This window comes from Choloepus didactylus, chromosome 21 (assembly GCF_015220235.1).
Source record: "Choloepus didactylus isolate mChoDid1 chromosome 21, mChoDid1.pri, whole genome shotgun sequence".
Taxonomy (NCBI): Eukaryota; Metazoa; Chordata; class Mammalia; order Pilosa; family Megalonychidae; genus Choloepus; species Choloepus didactylus.
Window position 1 is genome coordinate 16,947,903 of NC_051327.1, and position 12,632 is coordinate 16,960,534.

The 12,632-nt window shown below is 55.7% G+C and overlaps 1 protein-coding gene across 1 annotated transcript; it reads left to right on the top strand.

Moving 5' to 3' along the window:
* Positions 1-3,752: 3,752 nt before the first annotated feature.
* Positions 3,753-12,236, top strand: TRIM50 (tripartite motif containing 50). Its single transcript, XM_037814966.1, has 6 exons — positions 3,753-3,788; positions 4,443-4,855; positions 8,285-8,380; positions 9,296-9,530; positions 10,432-10,575; positions 11,565-12,236. The coding sequence occupies exons 2-6, from the start codon at positions 4,457-4,459 to the stop codon at positions 12,152-12,154; spliced, it is 1,464 nt and encodes a 487-aa protein (XP_037670894.1). The 5' UTR covers positions 3,753-3,788; positions 4,443-4,456; the 3' UTR covers positions 12,155-12,236.
* Positions 12,237-12,632: the final 396 nt, after the last annotated feature.

A 12,632-nucleotide genomic window follows, 5' to 3' on the forward strand; every position in this document is an offset into this window, starting at 1 on the left:
GCCGGCGACTCTGCTGCCCCCGCGGACCGCGCGCGCCTCCGGGAAAGTGCGGGAAGCCGCGGGCGCCGCCGCCCCTTTATACCCGCGCGTGGCCCGCCCCCGGCGGCAATCTTCTCCCCGGCCGCGAGGGGGCGCTCAGCGCGGGGCTCCAACGGCGCCCAGCGGCGCCCAACGGCCGGGCGCGCGGCAGCGGCGGGAGCGCGCGGCGGGTACGTCCTCGCCGGGGACGCGCGCGGGGCGCTGCTGGCCAAGGCCGGGCGCGCAGCACGTGACGCGAGCGTGGGGAGCACGTGGCAGGCGAAGGGCGAGGCCGCCTTGTCTCCTTCCGCGTTGTGCTCTGCAGAGACTTAGGCCCAGTCCTGGCTTTAATGCCAAGCTACCCAGTTCTTAAAGTGGGGGTGAAATGATGTCTCATCTTCCCGCAGCTGAATCCTCCAAATCCACCTGCCCTCTCCTGTTGGAAAGGGAGAACGGCCCCTTGCGCCCAGTTCTCGCCTCGCTCCCTGCCTCCTTCCCCTCTTGTCCACTCAAGTGCTTGCCTCCTTTGGAGGGCCCTGCTCGCTCTGCATCAGACTTGCCTTGAGGACGGGATCATTTCCTTCAGCTCGTACCTGTCCTGAAAGCTCCCACCTTGAAACAAACAAGTCTCCATTTAGCCTTCCTTACTCTCCTGCTACAGGTGGCCCCGTTCTTACTTTTCTCAGAAAAACTTCTGGAAAGATTTGCTGCCAATGCTTTTTCGACTGCTTTGCACTCATCTCTTTAACCCACGTCACTACTGTCTTCCCCTGTGCCACGCCCCGGGGACTGCTCTGTTGCCAAATCCATCAGACACCCCTCTGTCCTCAGTTTACCTGACTCCAGTCGATATTTGACAAAGTTGACCCCTCTGACCTTGAAGCACTTTTTTGCTCGACATAGGTGTTTGTGTTTCTATCACCATGCTAACACATTACTGCAAAGTTAGTGGCTTAAGAAGATACCCACTTATTATCTCATGGTTCTTTAGGTTTGAAGCCTGAGGCTGATGCATTCCTTCCTGGAGAAAATCCGTTTCCAAGCTCATGGCAGCTGTGGGCCTGAGAGCCCTGTCTCCTTGCTGGCTGTCAGCCAGGGGCCACCCTTAACTTCTGGAGGCCTCTCTGCTGTCCTTGCCTGCAAGCCCCTACCTCTCCCAGCCAGTGACAACTCGTCAAACCGTTCACATGCCTGGACCCCCTCTGACTTTTCCTTCTGTAGCATCTCTCTGACTCCAGCCAGAGAAAGTTTTCCGCTTTTAAGGGCTCATGTGATTAGATTGGGCTTCCCCAGTAATTCAGGTCTGTGACCTTATTTACCCATGAAAAGCCCCTTTGTCATTCATGTCACCTATTTGTAGGTTCCAGGGATTAGGATGTGGACATCTTTGGGGGGCCCTTCTGCCTACCACAGCTTCCTGGTCCCCACCCTCTTCTGGTTTCCCTCTTACCTCACTGGCTATTTCTTCTCGATCATCCTCTTCTTCCTGTTGGCAACCCCTGACCCCCTCCATGGCCCCCTGCCCTTCCCTCTCTGTTCTCACTCCCGGGCGGATCCCTGTCATTCCTGAAAGTCTCAATAGGTGATCTATACCAGCCAGCAGCACCCTGCTTCAGCTCCAGGGCTCCAGACTTCTAGGACAATGTCCCACCCCAGTGGTTCTCAAAGAGTCATCCCCAGAACCAGAAGCACCAGTGCCACCTGGGAACGTACCAGAAATACAGATTCTTGGGCCTATGCCTGTCCTCCCGAGACAGGAACTCTAGAGACAGGACCCAGCCAGCTGTGCTTCAACAGGCCCTCCAGGTGATTCTGTTACCTGCTGAAGCCTGAAGCCCTCTGGGTGTGCACTGCTCCACCTGGATGTCCTCTGGCATCCAACCCTGGATTTCCCCATCTCCTTTTCTACCCTGATCTTCCCTACTCTTCAGGAATTGGCACCACCTTCCATCTACCCAGGTGCCCGAGCCACCAGAATCCATTGTCTACACAGCAGCCAAAGCGGTCTTTGAAAAAGACAAATCCCCTGGCTTAAAACCCTCCAATAGCTTCCACTGCCCTTGAATGAAATCTGAACGCCCTGCCCTGGCTGACAGGGCCTTCCCTGCCAACCCCTCCGGCCTCATCTCCTGCTATCCCCTCTCACTCGCTGTGCTCCAGCTACCCAGGGCTCTGCCCTAGCACGTCTCAGAAATACCAAACTCTTCCCAGCCTGGGGCCTTTGCACCTGCCAGCCCCTCTCCAGCCCCTCTCCAGGCCCCTGCTGCAGCCTCGCAGGCAGCTGACTTCTTTGTACCCTTTAGGTCTCAGCTCAACCGTCCCCTCTTTCTAAAGTGGCGCCTCATGCAATCCACCACCACCCTCCCCTTTTCCCCGTCACTCTGTTTCCTTCTGAATAGCTTTCAACATGGTTACATCATCTTGTTTACTTAGGTATTTCTAACCAAACACCTGTACACCGTCACTATGCTATAAACTCTAAAAGGGCAACGACTTGGTCTGTCTTGTCCACTGTATCGCCAATACAGTGCTTGAATGTAGCAGGGTCTCAGTAAGTGTTCAGCTAATACATAAAAAAACGAAAACAAAAACAAAACAAAACAAAAAAACAATGAATGAGTGTGGAAAAAAATAAATGAACAATGGGGGAAGGACGGGAATGCAATGTTTTGATGTTCTTTTTTTTTTCTAATTTTTATTTTATTTTTTGGAGTAATGAAAATGTTCAAAGATTGATTGTGGTGATCAATGCACAGCTATGAACAGCTGATTGTACACTTTGAAGGACTGTATGTTATGTGAATATATCTCAATAAGATTGCATTTAAAAATTAAATGAATAAATAAAACGTGCCTCATGCCTGCCTTCTCCAGACTTTGGTCTTGCTTGTCACTGAGGCAGAGATCACCCCTGCTGACAGTTGCGGCGGATGGGTTTGTGAACATTAGAAACTGTTCCTGGAGACCCTTCCCCACTCCTGTTTTTTCCAATCTACAATTCCCTGCCACACCCCTAATGACCATAATATTCTCTTAAGGACGTAACAAAATGCTATTGAACTTCTAAACCTTTGAACAACTTCACATTAAAAAGTTCACAATGAAGTAATACCGGGTGAAAGAAGCCGGGTGCAGAGAAGTACCTTCTGTGTGATTCCACTCCTATGAAATTCAGAAACAGGCCCCGGCAATCTACAAGGATGCACATCAGGAGAGCAGCTGGGTGCTTGGGGGTGCTGCCGGGCAGGAGGCACTGGGAGCCTCCTGGGTGCTTGAGGGTGACCTTGAGGGTGAGTATACAAATGTAAAGTGTACATCAAACTTCAGATTTGTGCACTTGGTGGAAGTTATACCTCAATTAAAAAATCTGAGTAAATAAGATTTTTAAAATACCTTCAAAATTCCACCAAAAAAAAAATCATGTTTCAGAAAGCATTCTAACAGGGCCCGTGTCCCCTCCCATAAGGGTTTGCAAGGTGTGGCTGGCACACCTGGACCCCACCCCCCCACCCCATGCCTGGCCAAAGCAAGCAGAGCCGCCGAGCAGAGGCTGCCACCCCAGTCCCGTGATGGGGCCCAGGTTCCTCCACCTGATACCGGTGACCTTGAGGACCCAGGGGTGTTGCTGGGAAAGGGAAAGCGGAGGAAGAAAGGGGCAGAGGCTCGGTGGCGGTGGAGCAGGCACCTAGCTGTGATTTCCAGGTCCCGCTCCTGCTGTCCCACCCTGGGAAGAAGGAAAGGCGGGAGGCTCAGAGGATCGTGAGAACCAGGTAGGACAATGTCCAGCTCTCCTGGGCCTGCCGCCGGCTTCAGGCACGGGGCTTGTCCTCTCTCCCTGCCCCTCATTCCCTATGGGGGACCGGGCAGGAGATTGGGATGGAGCCCTCCCAGGTCTCGGACTCTCTGGAACAGTGTTGCTCTGATACAGGGCCCCTTGCTTTAGCATTCCCTGCTGGGGTCTATTTTAAATGCAGATTTCTGGGCCTCACCCCTGAAGCAGGATCCTGAAGGGGGCACTTAGGAATCTCCTTATAACGATGTCTTCAGCAGTTGCTCAGAAGTTTGAGAACTGATCTAGAAGGTGGGAAGGACCAGTACCTCCTCCAATGACCTTTGCTGGGTTTTGCTGTCCAGTTCTGGGCCAGGATGCCCGCTGGGGCTGGAGCTTGCATTATCTGTGTCACTTCCAAATGAGCCCAGAGATAACTCCAAAACTGAGTACAAAATAGGGAATCATTTCTCTCTAAGGGATCATTTTCTCATTTAAGATGGGGAAACTGAGGCACAAGGTCTTGTGGGTTAGGGCCGGAATCCAGGACCGGCAGCCTTCCCTCTACAACCCCAGCCACCCCTGGGGGGTGGGGGCTTCAGGGTGGGCTTGGCTGAAGGCGGGGAGGGAGCAGAGCCTCTATGCTGTGTTTCAGCCTGGTCAGCGTGCATGGCTTGGCAGGTGAGCGTGCCCGAGCTGGAGGACCCGCTTCAGTGCCCCATCTGCCTGGAGGTCTTCAAGGAGCCCCTGATGCTCCAGTGTGGCCACTCCTACTGCAAGGGCTGCCTGGTCTCCCTGTCCGACCACCTGGAGGCTGAGCTGCGCTGCCCCGTGTGCCGGCAGGCAGTGGACTGCAGCAGCTCGCCACCCAACGTCTCCCTGGCACGGGTGATCGAAGCCCTGCAGCTCCCTGGGGACCCAGAGCCCAAGGTTTGCACGCTCCACCGAAACCCACTCAGCCTCTTCTGCGAGAAGGACCAGGAGCTCATCTGCGGCCTCTGCGGCCTGCTGGGCTCGCACCAGCACCACCAGGTCACGCCCGTCTCCACGGTCTACAGCCGCATGAAGGTGGGACACGGGGGCAGCCAGGGGGGCTGGGGGGAGGGACAGGCAGGGTCTGTGGGCCATCCTGGTCCCAGGGCTCCCTGGCACAAAAGAAGGGTTCTGGGGCCAGGACTCGGTTTCCCTCCAGCCCTGTGCTGAAGCAGAGAGCTCTTGAGAGTGTTCATTCATCCCTCACGTTTTAAAACTGGATGCTGGGGATCACAACGACACACAGCGTCACTTGCCGGGCCCCTTCCTCAGCTTGATTTTCCTTGGCAGCCCTTGTTTCTTGGATGTTCCCCTGAGCTCACTGTCAGGTAGGTGCGTGAGGGCAGGGCCTCTCTCCATTTGGCTCCCTGCTGTATCCCAGCACCTAGCGCGATGCCTGGCGCTTAGCAGGGCTCAAAATATACTTGTCGAATCAGTTGCTTCCTGCCCAGATCTGGCAGAACATTGTTTAATAACAATAATAATAATAACACCAGCTTAGGTAAGAGGTTGATCCGAGGTGTACAAAGCAGTGTCACCTACACAAGTTCTTTTACAACTCAGAACAATTCTGTGGGGCAGGTCGGGCAGGGTTATCGTTGCATTTTATAGATGAGGAAACTGAGGCTCAGAGAAGGCAAAGGGCCTTTCCAAGGTCATACAACTTGTAAGTGGCAGAGCTAGGATTCAAATCGAGGCCAGTTGTCTTTCCGCCGCCCAGTAATCAAGAACGGACAGGAGGGGTTCTCGGAAGGGGTGTGCTTGTCACAGTGGGAGGGGGGCAGGAAAAGGAGAGTGGGTGAAGGTGGGCAGGCAGGGGGCCCACTGCAAGCCTTTCTGGAGATGTCCTGGGCTGAGTGCTCTGGGCTGGCCAGGTTGTCCAGCAGCCCCTCTACCCCCAAACATCGCTTGGGCATCTGGCCGTGCTAGGGGCCGTGCTGTGTGCCGTGGTACAACACTGGGCCAGCGGCAGCCCCCCAGCCCCGGGAAGCTCACAGTCTGGGGTCTGACTGAGAGGTCTGCGTGTCGAGTGCTGCTGTCAAGGTTAAATAGAGGCAACGGTGAGACCGCCCAGAACAGGTATCTGACATGGTGTCAGTGGTCAGGGAAGGCTTCCTGGAGGAAGTAGACCACTAAGCTGAAACCTTGGAGGCCATGGAGGAGGCACTGGAGGGTTTTAAACAGGGTGTGATGTGTCCAGAGAACAAACTGGAAGGAGGGGAGCAAGATATGGGGAAGTCTGAAACTAAGCAAGTGATACTAGGGAGGGAGAATTGGGGCCAACTCAGGAGATATTTAGAAGGTAGAAAAACACCCTGATTGGGAGCGTGGGGATGTGGGAGAAGGAAGAGTGGGCATCGCTGCTCCAGGTCTGAAATCCAGGCAAGTTCCCCTGGTAGATGGAGGGACACAGGAGGAGGATCAGGGCTGGGAGTGGGGCGGGGGGGGGGGGGGGGCTGTGAGGTGCCTGAGGGACATTCCCAAGGGAGGGGGTAAAGGAGTCTGGAGAGCAGGAGAGAGGGCAGGCTGGAGGGAAACAATTTGGAGTTGTTTCTATACGGGTGGGAATTGAAACCACAGTGGGGAGTGGATAACACCAGCCAGGAGGGTCTAGAATGACAAGGGAAGACGCTGACTATGACCCCAAGGAGCACCAGGGTTTAAGATCTGAGTAGAGTGAGAACCCCAAAAAAGGGGCAGAAATAAGTGACAGGGGGTGGGGGGAAGGAACGCTGCCTGAGTGGGGAAATCAGAGAAAAAGGGCACCTTAAGGAGATCACTTGTGTGAAGTGGCTGATGACATGGAAAACACCCTCTCCAATTCAGCAGTAAGAACTGATTATCTTGGCAAGAGTAGTTGTCGGGGAGAGTGGCAGGAGGAAGCCAAATTGCAGTAGGATGAATCTGAGTCGGAGTTTTGTTAGCAGGAAGGGCTGCCCAGGAGCCAAGGAGACAGGCTGGGAGCTGGCTCAGCACTTCTGCCTTGGAGGTGGGGCCCCAGATGGGGTGACAGTTTTGGGTCTCGGTTTTGTGATCCCAAGGCTCTGCTCCGTGATACAACCATATTGTGTTCCATATCCAATCCTTTTCATGCCTCCCTGTTTATGGAGACCTTGAGATGCTTCAATTTCTTTCTGCCTAAGATTAATGGGAAGGAACTAGTCTCAGCTCTCTCTGCTTTGAGAATGTCATCATTGGAAGGCCCTTCTCAGGTCACTGTGAGATGTTTGGAGCACCTTGTTATCCAGAGCGAGGGCTCTGTGTCCATTTATCCCTGAGCTTGCTTTATTTTTCACTCAACTCCCTTCCAGAAGTCTCCTGCAGCTGGCCTCTGCTTGAGAACTATCTTGGCTGGAGTCTGTACCCTCCATGGGCACAAACCCGCGGGAGCTCTGCTCAAGGGCTGGAGCTACATGGACAGATCTCCAGGTGGTCGTGGTTGGCATCTCAAAGGCTAGGTCAGATTTGGGTCCAGTTCACCCTGGAGAGGCCCCCAAATCCAGGCTGGGTCCTGGCCTAATGGATTCAGTCTTTGTAGGGAGTGGGGAGTCACCAGCTCCAGCCTGGGTCACCGTCTGCGCCGTTTGCCCAAGAATTAGCCTCACTTGGGGCCAGCCTGTTTGTGATGATTCTGCTCAAATGTGCACAGATTTTGGACCTGCTGGTGACTGGAGCATTTGCCTGGCAGGTACCATGGTGTGCCACGCCGGTTTCAGGTTGGCAGGCAGCACTCATGGATGCTGTGTGCTGGCTTCTGGCATCTGTCACAACATTTAGCTTCTCTCTCTGCACGTTACGGTGAGGAGTGGCATCCAAGTCCTCCCCTGCCTTGGCAATTCCTGCAAACCATGTGGAATATTCTCGAATTATCTTACCTATTTTGGGGTCCTGAGTACCTGGGCAGCTCTGGTCCCTACCCTGGTGTCTTGGTTTTCTGATAAATAACCTCACGGTGGGTCGGATTAACAATGGACATTTATTGACTCATGGTTGCAGAGGCTGGAAGGCTGGCTTCCTCTTGGGGTCAGCAGTATTCTGACTGGCCAGGAATCCTTGGGTTCCTTGGCTTTCCAGTCACATGACAATGTCCTCTCCTTTCTCTTCTGGGTTCTGTTGACTTCCACCTTCCATCTCCTCCCTGTGGCTCTCTCTCCTGTATCTGTATTTCTTCTTCTTAGAAAGGCCTCCAGTAACCCAGATTAAGACACAACCTCATTCAGTCAGACCACACCTTAACTTAAAATAACGTCTTCAAGAGGTCCTGTTTACGATGGGTTCACACCCACAGGAATGCAGGTTAAGAGTAAGAACATGTTTTTTTTCTAGGGCACATGACATAATCTGCCCCCCCCTCCCCTTGCTCCCACTGGGATGCTACCAAGAAGGGTGAGGCCTGGGTGGGCTGCAGGGCACCGGAGAGGTGAAGGGCTCAGCTGCTCACCGGCCCTGCCCTGCTGCCCCCAGGAGGACCTGGCAACACTGATCACCAACCTGCAGCAGGAGCAGAAGGCGGCAGAGGAGCAGATGGCCAAACTGGTGAACAACAGGACCCGCATCGTCGTGAGCATGCCCCTCCCCTGCCCCGGGACCGGCCACCTGCGCTGTCCTGCAGCACCCAGTTCTTGTTTGTCCTCTTGTGAAACCCGTGCCTTCCACATTAGCCAGCACTCAAAGCATTCCAGTGCTGGGTGGGGAGAGTGCAAATCCCAGAGGAGAATTCATCCCGGTTGGCAGAACTGGCTCTGAGCGAGCTTTTGTCCTCCATGTCCTTGGGACCGAGATAACCCAGGACTTGAGTCCGAGAGAGAAACAGCCCCAGGCTGGGGCATGCCCCTCCCCGTCCCCTGTGCCACCTGAGTCGGCCTGACCTTCGTGGCTTGCAGAGGGGGCTGGTCTCGGTGCCACTCCATGCTGTGAGGCACAGGCGTGGAAAGGCCCAGAGACCTGTAGGTGAAGCCGTCTGCCTTCCCCAATGAGAGCACCCTGGGCCCTGAAACCAGGGTCCAGAGCCAGGAGACAGCCAGAACCCCACGTTCTCATTTAACCCTCGGCACCCTTGCAAGGGGGCAGGAGCTTCCCCGTTGGAGGCAGAGCTAGGGGGCACAAAGGGAGTCCCTGTCTATTTCCCTCCAAAGGCTGTGCTCCCAGGGCCTCTCAGAGTTTTTCCAGTTGTGGGACCCCGTTGGGGGGAAAAATCTGATGTGCACATTTAACAGTTAAAACAGGCAAAATGGGAGTTGGGGACCTGGAATCAACTCTGCCACAGTGTGCCCTCCTCCCGGGCCACGTCTCCCTCGAACATCTAGGCATCTCCAAGCACGGTTTGAACACCCCAGCAAGGGTCAGCCCATGTGGCCTCCCCTGGGGTGCAGATAGCAGGGCCTGAGGCAGGAAGGCCCCGGAAGGGCTGAGTAGCCAGGCCCTGGGCACCCCGAGGCCAGGCCGGCCGGGTCACAGCTCCCCTCCGTGTCCCAGAACGAGTCGGATGTCTTCAGCTGGGTGATCCGCCGCGAGTTCCAGGAGCTGCACCACCTGGTGGACGAGGAGAAGGCCCGCTGCCTGGAGGGCGTGCAGGCCCACACCCGCGGCCTCGCCGCCTCCCTGGACATGCAGCTGGAGCAGGCCCGGGACACCCGGGAGCGGCTGGAGCAGGCCGAGCGGGTGCTGGAGCAGCTCGGTAATGAGAGCCACCACGATTTCATCCGGGTGAGTGGAAAGCGAGTGTGCCCCCCATGCCGAGGTGCCCCTGGGGCCCTCCTTCCAGCAGCTCCTCTCCGGCCCTAATGCCTGCCGTCTTTTCTTGCAGAACTACTCCTCCATGGCCTCCAGGTGAGGACCCGGGTGCCCAAGGAGAGCTCAGCAAGGGGCTGGGGGCTGTGCCGAGGCGTCTCCTCTCTGTTTAGCTCCCGTGCTCATGGAAGCTAAAGAACGGAAACAAAGGAGGGGGTGCACAGGAGGTGACCCCGAGAAGGGGGCAGGGGACAGGAGTGGGCCGGCCCAGCAGAGTGGGGAGGCTGGGGGGGGGGGGCAGTGAGTGGCCTTTGGAGTGTTCTAGAAAGTTCGATATTGCGGGATGCAGGGAGATGGAGGCAGGGGGTACTAGGCAGAATGAGGGGCCTGGAAATGGGCACTGAGGATTGTGGGAAGGAAGCAGATCCGAGCACTAGTCCCAAAAAATTAACAATCTGGGCCGTTCCCGAGCCTCCCTCAGACCGTGTACATGAGAGTCAGCGCGTCTTTTCAAATTCTTTTCCAACTTAAGAGTCAGTTTGGTTAAGAGGCAATGGTTGAAATGAATGGACAGATTGGTTGGTGTGGTCGGGAGCAGGTACCCACTCCAACTGGGGCTGAGGCCTGGCCCGGGCTGCCCAGCCTAATCCATAGCTGCAGTTGTCACCCTTAGTGACCTGGGGTGAGATCCATGGTGTGGGGGGTGCACCTCCCCTCACAGGCAGGAGGCAGCTGGGCCTCTGAGAAGGGTGCATGGGAGGGCAGGAAATGGTGGGTGCCTGGAGTGCACGGCCCCCCGAGCTGTGGACTTGGCTGGTTGGATTTCCATCAGGCATGAAGAAGGGCTGGGTGGGACCTCAGGACACACAGCTCTCCCCTAGCTTTCCCTGTCGCCTCCAGAGCAGAGCTCCTGCAGGCCCGGCCCATGGAAGGTGCGTTCAGTCCCATCTCCTTCAAGCCAGGCCTGCACCAGGCCGACATCAAGCTGACGGTGTGGAAAAGGCTCTTCCGCAAAGTCCTGCCAGGTGAGGCTCTAGAACCACCCTCCTCCCCACGGGCTGCCAGGGGGTGGTGGGGGCCGCACAGCCCATCGATCGGAGCAAAAGGAGTTTAAGCTACAGAGGGACTCAAGGGACGCTGGCGTTGGGTGGTGGTGAGAGCACAGATCTGGGGTTCCAGTAGGCAGCTTGGGGTCAAACTCAGCTCTTACTGGCTGGAGGGTTGGGGTGAGTCGCATCACCTCACTGAGCCACAGGTGCTTCATCTGTAAAGAGGGGCTGGTAACATGCAACTTGCCGGGTGGCTTAATTTGTATATAGACATATACATGCCAACATACATGTGTGTACAGACATATATGTACATATGTATGTGTGTATGTGTGCATGCATGGATAGTTTAGTGCTTAATTATAAATGGCAGTTACTGCTCTGTCAAAAAACAACCAACTCATTTATTACTAGCAAGCTGTTTACTGGTACAAAAGGGAGATCCATCCAACAAAAGCAAAAACAAAGTTTGTGTAAGAGAAAAAGGGGAGGGGAAGAAAAATCCGCAGTGTGTGAACAGTGACTCTTGTTTGCACATATTTTGAGTAAGCTGATTAGCTGGCAGCTAGCAAAGAGGTCAGTTAGGATAGTTTGTCCTTTGATAGGCTGATTAGGGTATCAAAGAAACCAAGGCAGTTGTCGTGGGGAGTTTAGCTGCGGCACTCACGGGACAGGCTACCTTCCAGATCCTTCCATCAGCACCTCTGCCATAGGCAGGCAGGTCTGCACTGTTTCCCTTACAGGAATCCTTCCACCCACAGCTGTCGATTTTTCCACCCTTCAGGCATCATTCATTCATTCATTCATTCACCAAACACCCTTTGGGTGCTGACTCTGAGCCTGGCCCCTTTTGGGCCCTGAGTCAGACTCGGTTCCTCTCCTTGAAGAGCTCAGGGCCTCCAGGCAGCCTCCCTGCTGCTTTCAGTGGGGCCTGAACCACGTGTCTTCTCCGGCCTCTTTCCTAGCCCCGGAGCCCCTCAAGCTGGACCCCGCCACCGCCCACCCCCTCCTCGAGCTCTCCAAGGGCAACACGGTAGTGCAGTGTGGGCTCCTGGCCCAGCGGCGCGCCAGCCAGCCCGAGCGCTTCGACTACAGCACCTGCGTCCTGGCCAGCCAGGGCTTCTCCTGCGGCCGCCACTACTGGGAGGTGGTGGTGGGCAGCAAGAGCGACTGGCGCCTGGGGGTCATCAAGGGCACGGCCAGCCGCAAGGGCAAGCTGAGCAAGTCCCCAGAGCAGGGCGTGTGGCTGATCGGCCTGAAGGAGGGCCGGGTGTACGAGGCCTTCGGCTGCCCGCGGGTGCCCCTGCCCGTGGCAGGCCACCCCCACCGCGTCGGCGTCTACTTGCACTACGAGCAGGGGGAGCTCACCTTCTTCGACGCTGACCGCCCTGATGACCTGCGGCCGCTCTACACCTTCCAGGCTGACTTCCAGGGCAAGCTCTACCCCATCCTGGACACGTGCTGGCACGAACGGGGCAGCAACTCACTGCCCCTGGTGTTGCCCCCGCCCAGTGGGCCTGGCCCCCTCACCCTCCCACAGCCCACCAAACTGTAGGGCTGCCTGTGGTCTCGCCTGCCCACAGGCCCACCCAGCTGGGCAGAGGGGGCTCGGGTGGTACAGCTGGGTCCACTGAGCAGAGAGGATTTGAGGGAGGTCTTCAGGCCTCAAAGCATTTAATGATAGGGAGAAAGGGACCACGATCTCGTCCCCACCAGCTGCGGGCATTATTATTTTTTTTAACCTTCTTGCCAGTGTGAGCTGAGCCGGGCCTTGGTAGCCTGTGGTCAGGCTGGTCCTTGGTCCCTCTAGCAGTTCTTTCTCGGCTTACATTTCCAACCAAGGGCTGGAACACTCCCACACATGATGTTTTCTTAGCATTATGAACTTTGAACAGCTACTAGGGATATTAAATTAGACATTATTTCTTTCTCTTCAAATAATTTGCAAATACTAATTACTGGACCCAGTAATTAGGCTTTAAAAGCAGCTCCAACCTCTGGTGGGGCCAGATCTCCCGTCTGCCCCCTGCCCG

Excerpts from the sequence above, each read along its gene's own strand:
- TRIM50 (XM_037814966.1), top strand. The coding sequence starts at position 4,457 with ATGGCTTGGCAGGTGAGCGTGCCCGAGCTGGAGGACCCGCTTCAGTGC. Across the intron at positions 8,381-9,295 it reads ACAACAGGACCCGCATCGTC|AACGAGTCGGATGTCTTCAG; the intron begins GTGAGCATGCCC and ends TCCGTGTCCCAG. Across the intron at positions 9,531-10,431 it reads CCACGATTTCATCCGGGTGA|CTTTCCCTGTCGCCTCCAGA; the intron begins GTGGAAAGCGAG and ends GCTCTCCCCTAG.